Below are 16,490 nucleotides of genomic sequence, written 5' to 3' on the forward strand. Positions count from 1 at the left end.
AAACAAAGTAGAAGAAGAGTGGTGTAGTGCTGATTTTGGTTCCTAGAGAAACCTTTACTGAGGATGAGAAAGAAAATGGAGATATATAGTAGAGAAAGGATAAAAGAGATGAAAATGAATATAAAATTTGGTTATGTAAAATTGATTAGATGTAGCAATATTCTGATTCTGAAAAGATTCATTGATTCTACTTTTATTCGTGTTGCATGAATTTATTTTCATAAGTGAAAAAATAAAAATACTATCAATTTCTCCTAGGGTGAATATTTATTTTAGTATCTTGTATCCGCTGAATGTAGGTAGACATAAGATTTTAATTGCTGCTTATATTGAAATTATATAAAAAGCATTTGATTTGTAAATAAAGATACTTGTGAATAAAAATTATTCCATTTTGAAAGTCTTATTTCAAGTAACATAGTTAAGTGGGCAAATAGTCATGTGTGGCCAGTCACTGTGAGCCAGGGACTGTCCTTGATGCTTGAGACTTGTCCTTTAAAAATCCTCATAACGCCACATGATTTACTTATGTTCCTTTTGTGTGTGTATATATATATATGTGTATATATATACACATATATATATGTCTATATAATAGAGAGAGAGAGACAGAGAGCTAAAAATTCAGTGCTTGAGCATGAAAATTTGGTTGGGTTGTTTCTAGAAGCTTGAAATAACAAAGTTTGTTTTGATAGTTCTACCCCCAAAAGGACTAGTTTTAACTAGAAGATTTAAAGAGTATAAACAAATGATACAAATTGCTTTCTTATGTGGTTTGCAGCTTAAAAAAATGTTCTTCATGTTAGATGATGTTTCCTGAGATAAAGAAAAGTTAAATTTTGAGAAAAGCAAAGGATTTTGTGAGGACAACACTATTGTACATCATACACAGAACACGATGTCCTAGATCACCTACCAGTCATGAAAAGCTCACAGTGTAGTATTCTATTGACAAACATTTAGGGACACTTTGATATGAAAGAAAGTAGAGAAGAAAGCGAAGTGCTTTCCTATAATGTAGGGCTGGGGAAAGATGGCCATCAGGATCAGAGTTGATCTTGCTAGGGAGTTTTATGTTTCAGGAGGCAGAGTATTATATAACTTATTCTTCTGGTTTGCTAATAGAGAAAAGAGAGGCAGCATTCCTCAGAAGCATTGTTGAGTGTGAACCGATGATACATGCTGAACTCTCTCCTGTGACTGATAGTTCAGAAGTAAAAGTGCATGGACTCTAGTGCATTTTGAGGATACCCTCCATGTTATGTTTTGCATTTTTATCTTTATGCTATTTACATACATTTAGGACAGTTAGACTGATATTTCTAATGATAGCATTAGTTGAAGTTACATAAAAATGTTTACTGAATATGTCGTTTTTCTAGGTAATGTAGTTACATAGACTAATATTTATAATAGAACTAGAATTTGCCTTTTAAAAAATTTGGTGGAGAAAAGTATTCTCACATGTGCTTCTTAATCACTAAGTCATTAGCTGTTTTTACCCTGCCTGCAATAAGAAGTAACTGGAATTTCTGTAACTCTTTTAAGTGTGCAGTTAAGCTTGTAAGAGGGTATTGCACAGTTCCAGGACTCAGAAACAATCAGTTCTGCTTGCACTTTAGAATACAGAAAGATGCAAGGAAAACAAAAAACATAATAGTTATAAATCATCATATCTGCAAACTAAAAAGGAAACACCACTCTAATCCTCTCCATAGTTTTAGGAAAAGCATTTCCAAAAGTCTAACAGGAATTCCTAGGGAAGGGGTATTGGATTAGAAATAGACCAAATAGACAAATTTTCTCTGAGAAAAAAAAAAACCTATGGTAACACCCTTCAAACTTACAGGCAAAAGACCGAATACTTCCTGCAAAGATCAGGCAAAAATCAAAACTGCTTGCTCTTACCACTTATGTATGTATGTATGTATGTATGTATGTATGTATATACTGGCAATGTTGGGCTCAAACTCGGGCTTTGTGCATGCCAGTCAAGCACTTTGCCACCGGGTCACATCTCCACCACGTACCACTTTTCATGTTGTACTAGGTATTCTAGCCAATACATCAGGGCAACAAAAAAGTGAAAGACTTCTACATTGCAGAGAAGTAAAACTGTTTTTCTTCTCAGAAAATGTTATCTGTGTAGGAATCTACAAAACAAAAGTACCAGAACCACTCAGAATAGAAAGGTTGCAAGATACAAGATCAATATAGAAAAAAAATCAGTTGTATTTATACATACCAGCAGCAACAGTTTGAAATTATAATTTTTCTTAAACTATTAAAATAGCTTTAAATTGAATCTGATTAATGATATTTGAGACATACACTGACAACTACGGAACACTGCTGAAAAGAAATGAGAATTAAGCAAATCATAAGAAAGAACATGGTTATCAATCAGAAGATTCAATAATTTTAACATGCCAGTTTGCCTCCCATCAGTCTGTATATTTAATTTAAAATAATCAAACTTCTAGCAGATTATATTTTTTTCAGGTTAGTGAGCAGTGATGAGAGATGATAAGGTAATTTAAAAAGCTATACAAATATGTGAGGGACCTAGAGTAGCAAAAACAACTTCAAAAAGAAGAAACAAAGTTTGAGGACTCACACTACCTGGTGTGAAGGTGTAATATGCAGCTACAGGGTTAAGACTGTGGGAAGGGTGAAAATGCAAAAATGGTACATAGAATTAAATCTCTGTCTCCGTCTTTCAGACTTCTCAGCTGGTTTTCTTTTTTTCTTTTAAAGATAGTAAAATCCAACAAAACAAGACAGAACAAAGCCAATCAAAACAAAGCAGCAAAATTGGTACAGAACTTCAGGATACTAGGAAAACAACAATAGCTACCACAGTATATCTTGTTATCTTCACAATAGTTGTCCATTCCATCAGGTAGAGCAAAATCAAACCAAAAACAGAATAAAACCAATCAAAACAATGTTGAATAAAGCAAAAACAATCAGAACAAAGCAAAACAATGAGAACAATTTTGGACTTCAAAGACAAGATAGAAATCCCCCGTATTTGCTATATTGCATACTGTCATCCTCCCAAGAAATGCTCAGACTGCTGGCCCCACGCCTGCAAAATCAACCAAACAATAAAAGCATTTAGTTGCTTTTTTTTTTTTTTTTTTTTTTTTGGTACTGGAGATTGAACTCATGACTGCACCTTGCAAGGCAAACACTTATGCTGCTGAGTTAAATCCCCAGCCCTTTAGTTGCTTTTTGTACTATAATTGCTATCAACTCGCCTATCCTGTGAACCAGTGGGTTGCTTATGGGGTGGGGGAATTTGATTCTCAGCCCATAAAATAGTCACGTGGCTTGCATGGCTTACCAGAAAGGGTGGCTGGTTGGCTTCTTGTTTGTCAGTTGGTTTTCAGCACAGGTATAAAGGCATTCCAGTGTGGAGAGAGCATCTTTTGCAACAAATGATTCTGGAACAATTGGAGAACATGTTCTTAACACTGTACCATATAAAACACTAACTCAAAATAGAACATAGATATACATGTTAACTAAAACTGTAACAACTTCCAGAAGACATAAAATATTTTTTGTAACCTGGATGGGTTTGACAGAGATTTCTTTATGTGATGCTGAAAGCTGGATTCATAGGGGAAAAAATTGAAAAATTTAGATCTGTATACTCCTTAGAAGACACTGGGAGAGAACGAAAAGACAAGTCAGAATGGGAGTTATATTGGTAAATCACTTTGATAAAGGACGTGTTCAGGATATATAAAATGACTCACAACTTAAAACAATTTGATTTAAAAGAATGAGTGAAAATTTGAAAGCTATTCACCAAAGCAGATTGTGGATGACCAATAGTATAAGAAAAAGAGTTGAACATCATTAGTCACTAGAGAAATCCAAGTAAATCTACTGTACACCTATTAAAAAAAACCCTGAGAATTCCAAATATTGGCAAGAATGTGGAACATCTTGGAACTCGTGTACTGCCAGTGGGAATGTAAAACCTGAAGCCACTTGGTAACACAATTTGACAGTTTCTCAAAAAATTTAAGCACTCATTTACTGTACCACTCAGCAACTTAACTCCTGAGGATTAAGAAAAATTAAAACATGTTTACATAAAGACTTGTTTGTGGAGATGGGTGTGGTGTCACACTTATGCAATCCTCGCACTCTGGGAAGCCAAGGCAGAAGAGTTGTAAGTGATTTATCAATTTAGCAAAACTGTCAAAATGGAAAAAAGGCTGGGGCCAGTGCTGTAGCTCAGTGTAAGGACCCTGGGTTCAACCTTCAGGACTGGGTTGAGGGTACTGACTTGTAACTGAATGTTCATTGCAGTTCTGTTAAAGCTGAAATCTACCTAAAAGTCTCTCCACAGATGGCAGACAGATCAACTGTGGCGCAGCCACTAACAGGAATAATGCTTCCTATGTACTTTGGATACAAGCCCTTTGTGAGTTATGTGTTGAAATGTCTACTACTCTGATTTATCCATGTATCTTAGATTTTATTTTGTAAACAACATGCCTGAGGTTTATTTTTAATCCAGTCTGATACTTTTAATTGGAACAGTTTGTTTACTTTAACTAATTGAATGTCTTTGCCTTTTCTTTTTGCCAACCTCTCTGGCTTACTTTTTCTCTCATTTATTTCTCTTTTGTTTGCATTAGGTAGTTTCATTTTTCTGTTTCTTCCTTCTCTGTCAGCTTGTAAGTTATGACTTCTTTTACTTTGCTTTTGTTTAAGCAGATGTCAGACGTTAAAGATGTTATTAAAGTGTGATGGTAATTGGCTAAGGGTCACCTTCCTCCTAATTATACACAAGCCCCGTAACTATAGCTCCTTTTCATCCTCTTCTAATTCATGTATTGTTGCTGCCAGCTTTTAAAGTTATATATCTCAAGCCTACAGATGTTGTTACTGCTTGATATAGTCAATATTTACTTAGGTTTACCCAGATATTTATTGTATTTAGAATTAGTGCTCTTTTTCCTGAGAACACTTTAATTTCTTCAATGTAAGTCTGCTAGTGTCTGTCAGTGTCTACTGGCCTGAAGTGTGTTTTGCACTACTTTAAACAGCGGACCATTAGCATAGGGTTATATGTATGCGTTCTTCTTAGGCATTTGTATGGTCTGTGGCTTGTTTTCTTTATCATATTTGGAAAATTCTTAGCTATCATTTTTTCAAGTGTGACTCTACCTAATTTTTCTCTTCTTCTAGGACTCCAGTTTCATGTATTAAACATTTTCATAATAACTTCTATATCTTTGCCCTTCTTTTCCAGACACATTTTTCTCTTTGTGATACAATTTTGAGAGTTTTATCCTGGCCCATCTTTCAGTTTACTACTTCATCTTTGCATCACCTGACTTAGATTTTTGTTACTGTATGTTTCTGCTGTAGAATTTATACTTAACTCGTTAATAAATCTGCCACAAACTTTCTTAATGTATTAGAATTCTGTATTGAAATTCTGAATTGTGTTTTACCCCTTCAAACCAGGTACGTATCATATAACTGTACCTAGAGCTCTTTTTGTATGTTTCTGTTTTCTAGTTTTCATTTATATTATCTCTTCTCCTCATGTGCCTGAATAGTGCTGATTGTATGTTTGATCTTATAATTGACGAATAATTTGTCAAGTGGTTTGAGGCCTAGGGAAATGTCTTTCTTCAGAGAGGAGTATGGTTTCCTCAGGTCAGTACTACGCTGCACTAGCCATAAAGTCTCTGTTAATCCCATTTCAAAGATGGGCTGGTTTGGTGCTGGGCTGTTCTCTCTGAAGCCTAGCTTACTGCAGGAAGAGCCTTACTTCTGTAGCAGAGGTGCTTCTCAGCACTGCTGTCACAGATGTGTGAGAGCTCTCAGGCTCTCTGTACGCTCCTCCAGAATCAGCAGATACCCCAAGGGAAACAAGCAGCTCTATAACCACGTGCTCAGTTTTCTTGATTTTCAGTGTTTTTTACCCTTTTGATATGTTATTTTTCTCAAGCTTTATGCCTTTGTGAAGATGATTTATATATCCTGTCCAACTTTTACATGTACCCTTGCCAAGAGAACTGACTAGAGTTGATCAGTTTAAGATGAGAAGATGGGGGCCAGGGATATAGCTCAGTGGCGTAAGCATCTGCCTGGCAAGCACAAGGTTCTGAGTTCAATTCCCGGTTTATCCCCCCCCCCATTAGAAAATGTAGATAAAAGTACAACACATTTAGCCATCTTGTCTTTGACAAAGGGGCCAAACATGTTCCTTGGAAGAAAGATAGTCTCTTTAATAAATGGTACTGCAAAAACTGGCTCTCTACATGTCAAAGACTAAAACTAGACCCATGTCTATCACCATGCACAAACTAAAATCAAAATGGATCAATTACTTTCAAAATGGATCTAAATATTAAAACAAACACTAAATCTACTAGAAGGAAAAGTAGGTAGGAATCTCAAAGACCTAGGCAGGAGGCAGAGACTTCATAAACAAAAGTTCACACTTCATGGGAACTACCTTAAAAAATCAACAACTAGGATCTCATCTTATGAAGAAGCTTTTATGCAGCAAAAGAATTAAGCAACAAAGTGAAAAGACAATCCATAGTGTAGGAAAATGTTTTAGCTAATTATCTCTCAAACAAGACTTCTATCTAGAACATAGAAAGACTTGAAAAAAATCAGACCTCTCAAAAATGACCCAATCCAAAAATGGGCATCTGAGATGAATATATTTCAGATGAAGAAATACAAATGGCAAATAAATATATGAAAAAATATTCAACATCACTGGTCATTTGAGTAATGCAAATTAAAACAACAATGAGATTCCATCTCACCACAGAAAGAATGGCTGTCATCAAGAAATCAGTAACAAATGCTAGAGGGGCTATAAGTCTTCACTGTTGGTGGGAATGTAGACTGATGCAACAACTGTGGAAATCACTGTGGAGACTCCTCAAAAAACTAGGATTAGAGGTCCCATTCCACCCAGCTATTTCTCTTCTGAGCATCTTCCCAAAAGAATTAAAAACATCATACCACAGCAATATATGGTGCACCCATGTTTACAGCTGTGTAATTTGTAATAGCTAAATCTTGGAAACAGCCTAAATGCCATCAGCTGAGGAATGGATTAAAAGATGTGGTATTTTACACAATGGAGTACTAACTCATCCATAAAGAAGGATAAACTTGAGACTTTCATAGGTAAACAGATGCAACTTGAGACCATACTCATAAGTAAAATAAATTAGACTCATATGTGTAAGCATCATATTATCTCCCTTGTGTAAGAAATCAAAAGATTAAATAGAATATAAAATGTACAGTAGATACTGTGAGATGGGATAAAGGATAAAGGGGCTAGGATGGGTAAAAGGGGAATGGAAAGTAGGAAAAATGCAAGTCAGTTATATTACTAATGTCTCTTAGAGCATTAAAAAGGGAGGTTTGTGCTAATATCAACTGGAGAAATTTTTATGTCCATATCTTGTACCCTGAGCATGTACTTTAAGATAACAACATATAATGTATTCACTATCGCTATGCTTCTATTATTTTGTTACGAAATTTTGTTACGCTTTTTTCCATTAAAAATTGCAGTTTATGCTACTGAAAGAGGAAGCTCCCTTTTATTTTTCTCCTTGGTTTACTTTCAGAACAGTATTATCTCTATGTGTCTGTTTAAATTTGCCATATGCTTTACTTTTTTTTTTTTAATTTTATTTTGAAAGTAATGCAACAGCACAAGACAGAACAAAGCTAATCGAGACAATGCAATGAAACTGGTACAGGACTTCACAGTAGGATACTGGGATAGTAGTAATAGGTACTATGGTATATCGCTTTAACTTCACAATAGTTGTCCAGGCAATTAGGTATAGCAAAATCAAACCAAAAATAGAACATTATGAAACCAGTTGAGAATACTGAATAGAGCAAAAGAAACATAACAAAACAGTGAAAACAACCTTTGCCTTCAAACAGAAGATTGAAAGAAATCCCCCATATTTGCTCTACTGCATATGGTCATCCTCCCAAGAGATGCTGAGACATCTATCCTCAGTAGCTATGTGGGGAGGAGGCAGGTGGGTGAAGGGTGCTTGATTTTCACTCTGCATGGCAGTTGGCTCACAGGTAATGGCTCTCCTCCACGCTGCAGGAGCTTAACAAGAGGGCGGGTGAATAAGCTGCCTGCATCAAACCATGGCTGGATCTCGGGAATTCTTCTGGCCCTGGCTGCAGCGCTTACCAAGAGGGCGGGTCTCCACCATATGCTTTATAAACACACGTATCCCTTTGCTATACTCTGTAGCTACCCCATTTTTACATAGATCAGTTGATTATTTTCTAATGATTGGTTAGGAACAACCTGGAACCTAATGCTAAAAAATCTGCCAAAACACTCGTGATGAATTCCTTATACTCTATCAACATTCTTAAGTGCCCTTATTTTGCTGAGGTAAATTATGTTTACAGTGGCAGTTCATCGTTTTTGTCTGTATTTTCTCTGCAGGAAATCTCTTCCACATCTACGTCTTTATATGTCATCTATGTAAATATATTTATTTGTAGCAGGTATTTTCAGAGTAGTAGATGTCTATTTATCATAATCTCTATTTGCATATCCTAAAGGCATCTCACAGTTAACAGGTGCAAAACTGAGCTCATGCGCTCACCTGAGCTTCCTCCAAGATCCTCTGTCCTACTGTGTACTAATAATGTTCCCTTCCTGGCTTACAAGCTGGATTTGGTGAGTCATCAGAGATAACATTGGTCTTTTCACTACTCCCTTATGTAATCCTGCTTATTTTGTGTCTTAAGTATTTCTTGAATCTGTTCCTCTCTCCCAGTCACACTACCTCCACCCCAATCCAAGCTATTAAGAGAGTTTTCTCAGATAAGTTTAATAGCTTTCTGGATGATCCTCATCCTTTGCCTCCTCCCATTTACTTCTCTCTTGATTCATTTTCGCCTTCAAAGTCAGCATGTACTTCAAAATATTTAAAACTGTAATTTGCATTTTCTCTTAATTGGGGCAGTCTGTTTCACTGCCTCAGCAAAACTCTTGTGTGCTCCAGGCACACTGATTGATTTTCTTTCAGTTCTTTGAGTCTGCAAGCTGTGCCTAACATCTCAGTGCTGGGAGCTCTTTCCATTCCCACTCATCTTGCTTTTCTCTCTCTCCTCTTCCACTCTTTGCCTCCTTATTGTCTTCTCTTTGCACAAGTCATTTGTCACTTCTCAGGAAAGCTACACTGACCCCTCAGAGGTCACCTGTTAGTGCTCTTATGTTGTCCTCATCCTTAGCTGTTTTCATGATCTGAAGTATAGCTGTGCTATAAAAATGTAAGGTAAATTACTTTGTAAGTCTTCCACACCTGGCACAGGACCTTCAATGTGAATGAGTGTTTCCTGAGTGTTTGACTGTATGTAACCAGCAGGAGTTACTGGGAGATAGAGAATCATATCTTTGACTTTTGCCAGCTTCCCAGAATCCTTAGCATGATACTAGTATTTAATAAACTACTGCGAATGAAATTAAAATGGCACTGGTTTTAGAATTAGATTTCTGTTGGACTGGAAAGAGTTTAGAATAGAAAGTAATAAAAGTATATCGGTTTCTATTTGCTTATAGAAGTCGCTAGATTTTCCACTGCTACTTTTTTCCCATGAAGTTTTTAAAAAAATGTTTAACTAAATAGTGCTATAATGGACCATTTGAAAATAAATAGGTTCTATGCATATATAGAATAAATATGTTCTCCTTAGCTATCACTTCCAGTGAATAGGTATTTAATAATCATATGCTTTCTTTGCACAGTTTTAATCTGCTGCTTTACATGTTAATCCTAAATTATACAATTACCTATGATTTTAATTTATTGTATATAAAATGACTTATCAGGATAATCCAACTGGAAGCTCAATTTCAAAACCAGAGTCTTGAAATTTATTTATTTTGTTGGTCTTCAGGTTGTTGGTCTTTGTTTCTTCACACATATGCTATAGTCATACAACAGTTTCTGTAATCGAATGGGATTTTGGGGTATTGAAATTTGTACCTCTTTTTGAACTTTGTATTTAATCACTGAAATACAGATTTAAAGAATTTATTTATTTTGCTTTGTTACTGGTTTTATATATATTGCTTTGTTACTGGTTTTTATTGTCTACATTATGGTTTCCCTGCCTAACTGATTTATTGTGCTCCCTGCTGGTTCCTTTACCCTTTTTGGTGTGAAATTTGGCTGTCAGGGATAGGGAAAAGAATGAAGTAGTGCAGTTAGTTGTTACAGGCATCTAGGGCTCCTGTAATTCTTATTTAGCTGAGTTTTAAAGTCTTTTATAAACATTGTTATTTTATAATGAAAAAACCTGTTATTTACTGAAAATTCCATCATTTATTATACATAGTACTGCAGATATTTGACAAGTACTAGCCTCTTAATATTTTAATGCTTAACTCGCTGTTATTTCATTAAAAATAAGAGTGGTGTTATCTCTAAAAATGCAAAAAGATACTTTGTCATTTTGGAGATCTTTTACCTTTTATTAGCACATTCACTGGAAGTATGTTTTTTAGTTTTATTGAATAAAGATTAGTTTGAGAATATGTGAATCCAAAGTAGAAATGCACTCTTGCAATAAGCTAGTAACATATGTAATGCTTCTCAGTATTGTGAATTATAAAAAGAAATACCTTTTGATGGACACAATGCAGATGTTTTGGAGACAGACTCTTTCTCTCTGCAAGGTATTACTTTTTTTTTTTTTAAACAAAGTATGTCCTTGCACAAAATGATGCATTTCAAACACAAAAGTGTCTATCGTGTTTTTCTTCCTTGAATGGGAGTAGTTTTTTAAATTTGAAAATGTCTATTATCTCATTTATCAAATGTTGCGCTGCAGTTTTGAGGCATTGGAGTTGGGACAGCAGCTGTGCAGTAGCATGTGAGAGCAGTGTTGTGCCCTTAAAGGCATGCACTTAAGCAATAGAGGCATTTACTTTTCAGTGTCTCCCAAGGCCCATGAGGATGCACACTTATTTACCCCGAGCGTATGGATCTCACATGCGTTTGTCCCGAGGGTGTGACTCTGTGGAAGAGAACACTTAAAGGTAAGTATGAAGCTCTTATGTTAAGTTCCAGAAAAATATATTTAGAAGTTAGTTGATTTTAGCAGTGATAAAATCTCTTAGTCTGTGCTGGTTTCTCAACAGTGGACAGTTCCAGATGTTGAAGTCAGCATAACAAGAGAAAAACCCAAATCCTGATAAGACTTGAGGATTTTTCGAAAATTAAATTCAAACTAGTTGGGGCAAATGTTGCTGCGGGAGTCAAGACTAAGTCGTGCAGTGAGAAGAATGAAGCCGAGAGCTCCTCCTGTTCTTCTGTGCGCACAGTTTGCATGTGTGCAAACCCAGGACTTAATGACTTTAGAAGGGCAGAATTCAGCCCTTGGAACTTAAGACAGCAGACTCATGTGAACTGGAATGTACACTGTGGCCCTCAAAATTATTTTAATACTTCTTTGCAAAGTCCTTTCTGTTTCTAAATAAAAGCTGTGCCTCCTGAAACCTGTAAGTGATGCATACTGGCCACGTCAGATCTTCTGAAGTGTTTTCTAAATTCAGAGTTGTTAGTGTGGAACAACTATTTACGTTAGAGACAGTGAAACAAAAGAGAGGGAACCAGTTATTGCATATGTTTTATACCTTAATAGTCCTTCTCTTTTCCTCTCAACCAAAAACTTAGTTGAAAAAACTTGTACAGTAACATTTGTGTATGTGATGTGAAAGCTCAGAACAAATCACAACAAAACAGCCACCTACATATGTGATAGGTTTCCTGGGAATGGACTATAGGACGGAAGCATTGGCCACAGCTAACGCCACTGCCAGGTCTCCTGCACTACTGCACAAAGGCTTAGGACTGGTTCAATCCACCCCTTAACCAATAATGAATGGCCAGGCCGGATCAATAAGGAAGAATCCCTGCTTCAGAGTGCTTTGGCTTCTGGTAGGCAAGAGGGCAAGCAGTAGAGTTGCCAGTTACTAGCTCACTGGTTCTCCACAAAATACTTCACTGCTGTTTCCTCTGCTGTAGCATGTGTCTGTTACTGTCCACGTGATGAGTGGGGGTGGTCAGTCCCACTGTCCACATCAAAGAATCTGGGCATAGGCTGTTAATCATGGTTATAGAGTTAGCGGGCCAGCAAATGGCAGAAGCAGCTCTATGGGCATGGTGGAGGATTGAGAATGCATAACTATGTGAACAGTTTGGTTTTACCTTCTCAGTCTACCAATTCCCAATCTTGAGGGCTCACTTTAAAATCTCTTGAAGCTACTTTTTAAGAATGTGGAAAAAAGTGTGTGAATGGAGAGACCATCTGAAGCAGAAAATTTAAGCGAAAGGGCATGAGTTATTTAGCCATCCAGCAGTTATTTAGCAGGATGCCTGCTCTGTCACAGGACTTGGGAGTCTAGTAGTGGACACACAAAAGTTCCTGCAGTCATGGTACTTAGGTTCTAGTTGGAGAACATGGACCATAACTGAATGAGTATGCTGTTGGGTTGGACAGTGGGTATGAATCAGCCTGTAAAGGGGGTGATGAGTGCTGGGTTGGGGTAGATTTCAGTTTAAAATAGGGTAATCAGGGAAGAGCTCATACAAAGATGATAGTTGAGTGGAGGTTTGAAAGAGGTCAGTTGTGTGGCAATCTGGCCAAAAGGGAGATTGAGGACAGACTGAGAAGACTTTGAGTAAGAAAGCAAGCATTAAAAAAATTGAGCAGAAAAGTGATGCAATGTGACCCACTTCTTAAAAAGAATCTCTGAGCTGTTATGTAGGGACTGTGTAGTGTAGCCGGGAGCAGTGAAATCACAGCCTGGATAGAATAACTCAGGCTGGAGGTGATGGGGGCCTGGATAGGGCGATAGTGTTAGAAGTGACAAGTGTCAACTTTTTGGTCTGTTTTGAAGGTAGGTCCTTCAGGATTTAACTAGTCTTTTGGAGTGAGAGAATAAGAAAAATTAAAGATGGCCCTGAAATTTTGGACTGAGCAGCTGAAAGGGCAGAGGTCTCATTTACTGTGCTGAGATGAAGAAAACTGCTGGGAGGGCAGGTGTGGAGCGGAGATCAGTTAACGTGGGCAAGTGAGATTCCTACTCGATATCCAGGAGAGTGTAGACAGCGCTAATTGGATATTCAGTGGCCATTACTTAAGTGTTCATTCGCACAGAAGTTGGTAAGTCACAAAAACTTTTTAAGTGACTTAAATTGCTATGAAGATGGTGCTGTAATTCACATTTTTTACAAGAAGATAATACAGAAAGATTGGGTTTCCTAAGATCACTGAAATAAAAGTTTTTGACTATGAGTTCCATGATGTTCATATGTTTTGGTAACTTAGTTACAAAATAGACTTGCAAAGGAATCTCCGTAGCTAATTGAATGAAAATGTTTTTAGCTGCCTTTACATTATGCACACAGATTTACACAAACCACAGAATCTTTAAGAAGTATTTAAGTAATGTCTTTGATGAGTTTTAGTTTTTTATTTGATATGTTGAAAGCTTATATTCTAATGTAGGTTTTAAATTTGAATATGCACTTAAAAGTTTTAAATGTGATGAAATTGTATTATAGGTGATTTTTAAAAATCAACATGGTAATTTGTGTTCTTACCAGTTGCTTGGAAAAATATTTGCACACTTTTTTCTAGTACCAGGGATCAAACTTACAACCTTGCACTTGCCAGGCAGGTGCTTATGCTGCTGAGTGGAATCCCCAGCCCTTGCACACTTCTAAGTGTGTTCCTTTTTATAGTGGAATACGTAATTCTATTTCTAAGGCAGAAATATAGGTAATGAAGACACATGTGATTAAGTGAGCTTTGATGTTATTATTTCTAAGTAGGACGGCATCTGTATACCATTGGCAAAATGGAAATTTTAGTCCACTGCAAATGCCTATCTTGTTTAAAGTTTTATGTACTGTTTACAAACATGGGATATTATTTATCCTATAAATTCTTAAGACATTTAAGGTATCTGTGGTCTATTTAGTTAAATTATTAGGAAGAGATTAATATACTTCTCTTAAAGTAGTAATATGAGTTACATACTCTTAAAAGTCATATATAGTAATTTATGGAATATGATTGTGTATAGTTTCTGTGTCCTTGGAGTTTAAAAAACTATGGCTTTTGACCTCTTGTCTCTGTAAATAGCAAAGTCTTTTTGATCACACAGGAAGCCTTGCATGCTGCGGGAGTGGAAATGCAGTTAACAGCCGCAGTGTCATTTCTGACCATTCTGCAGGAAGAGTCAGTGTCCATCCACACGTACGCCCACTCCTTTCTCCAAGTCATTCTCCTGTACCTGGAGCACAGGGACGCAGGTCAGCACCCAGCATGCCAAATTATATGTTTGTTGATTGTTTCTTTAAGTGGCCATGCTGCTGTTTGAGTTCTGCGGGCCTATGGAGGACAACTGAGAGATCGAAGCAGCAGGTTGATTTAAAACAGCCATTACTGTCTTTTTTACAAAAGCACTGGAATTAAGTATCCTTGCAAGGTGAAGAGCTCATTGGTTCACCTTGAGATTTGATTTATACTTTCCTTTTAAGTGTCTTTTATTTTACTTTGTGCTTACAGTATTATCAAACAGCAAAAAGGCACATTTTCAGTTAAGGATAACTCCCCACATTACTGTTAAATTTATGAAAATTTTCTGAATGTTGGCTAAGACAAAAAATAGAACTTTTTAGAATAGTAATAAAATAATTATGTAAATTCCTATTTTATCATTAAATGCTATTGTACCTTTTAAAGTCTGAGTTGAAACTGCATTTGTGAGACAGTTAACCTGTTAATGTTTGCATCCATCAGGCGTCAGCAGTGCGTGGCTGGAGACGCTTCTGGCTGTGATAGATGTTTTGCCAAAAGAAACCCTGAGACATGAGGTAACACTGTGATTTATGGGTGCTTTTTTTGTGGGGGGGCGGTTGGTAAATATTAGTAAGTCTAAGTTTTTTCTTTTGTTAAAATTGTTTTTAAATGAATAAAATTATTTTCCATTCTGAAAGCAACAAATGCTCATTGTAGATCATTTGATCAATACAGGTAATGTAAGAAAGAGAATTCATGGTTTTATACTTGGACACTTAAGATTTTGATGTTTCTCTTTTCCCTGTCCGTGGTTGCTCCTTGCCATGTTAGTAATCATGTTGAATCTATATTATCATTTTCTGTTTAGTATTATTTTTCTGTTATTTTGAACTCATTTGATAGTAGCTGCAAAACAATTTGCTTACTAAAAATTCAGGGCTTTTAGCCTTAAAAATTTATTATCAAAGTAAAGCATTAGGGGATTGTACTGCAATAAAGTAATTTCTTTAGCTATAGGAAAGTGGAGTTACTGAGTCAGAGAGGCATTAATATTAAGCTCGACCAACAAAATGTGAAAATGCTATTTCTCTGGATTTTTGTCAGCAGTGATATTCCTATGTAACTTGTTGGTTTAAAAACAGAATTACATCCTAATTAAAATTTTAAATTATGCTGTTGGCCACTTTATATATTAGTGTCAGTTCTGTTTATTCTTTTGGTATTGTCTGATCTTACCTTTTGATCACTATTTATGTATGCCATTTGTCTATTAAGGTTGCTAATTTTTGTTACACTAGAAATATATTACTATAAATATTCCCAGTTTGTTTTTTGTCTCTTGTCAACATTGTTCAGTAATTCTGCTTGACAGGTTTTTAAGTAAATTAAAATGACAGAATAGGAAAAATAGAAAGGAAATATATTCTTGAATGAAATGATTTTACATTGTTTGAACAATATTTCTATATTTCTTTTCAAATATGCCATGTTTAAAAAAAGAAAAACCGGTCCCCCATCAAGGAAACATCCTGTGCTGATGTCGTTAAGTGTCTTTGTCCTCTCACTGTCCTCATGCACTTTTATTTGTATCACAGTGCCAAAATACGTGCTTGAAAGTGGGAAGATTTATCCAATTTTAAGGATTTTTTAATACTTGAACTTCCTCCTTTCTCAGCTTTCATGTCAGAGTGTGAAAATGTGTATTTCAAAAATATGCTTTATGTGTGTTTAGGTCATTGAAGAATTTACCATGAGTTTCAATTTTTTGTTCTTGTTTTCAACTGCGTAATTTGTTATTATCTTTAACCCAGAAGACAAATGAAGTGATCCAGATTAGAATAACCATGTGCTGCAAATAAGGCCATTTTATAACATTTAGAACTCTACAATGGTCTCTGGAGAAAGTAGCTGGCCTTTCTTGGATGTATACAACTTCGTGAATTTGTTCTCTGAATCTTTTCCCTTTAGATTTTGAATCCTCTTGTTTCCAAGGCACAGCTGTCCCAAACGGTCCAGTCTCGTTTAATTAGTTGTAAAATTTTAGGAAAATTGACCAACAAATTTGATGCCCATACGTGAGTATTGTATGTATTTTCATCTCACCTATTAAATTAAGT

At 36.0% G+C, this 16,490-nt stretch overlaps 1 protein-coding gene across 6 annotated transcripts in view; it reads left to right on the forward strand.

The window, feature by feature from the left end:
- Ppp4r4 (protein phosphatase 4 regulatory subunit 4) overlaps positions 1-16,490 on the forward strand; it is a 101,636-nt gene that overhangs the window by 37,682 nt on the left and 47,464 nt on the right. For 2 of the 6 annotated variants that reach the window (XM_063241433.1, XM_023561880.2), the window contains 3 exons: positions 14,237-14,384; positions 14,875-14,948; positions 16,342-16,448. In XM_063241433.1, the coding sequence (XP_063097503.1) occupies positions 14,237-14,384; positions 14,875-14,948; positions 16,342-16,448 (329 nt within the window). Of the gene's footprint in view, positions 1-10,997; positions 11,102-11,182; positions 11,561-14,236; positions 14,386-14,874; positions 14,949-16,341; positions 16,449-16,490 lie in introns of those variants that run through there. The other 4 variants (XM_063241434.1, XM_063241437.1, XM_063241436.1 and 1 more) reach the window with 4 other exon arrangements.

This window comes from Cavia porcellus, unplaced genomic scaffold (assembly GCF_034190915.1).
Source record: "Cavia porcellus strain 051 isolate PalLab524CR breed Dunkin Hartley unplaced genomic scaffold, mCavPor4.1 scaffold_31, whole genome shotgun sequence".
In the NCBI taxonomy this organism is placed as follows: Eukaryota; Metazoa; Chordata; class Mammalia; order Rodentia; family Caviidae; genus Cavia; species Cavia porcellus.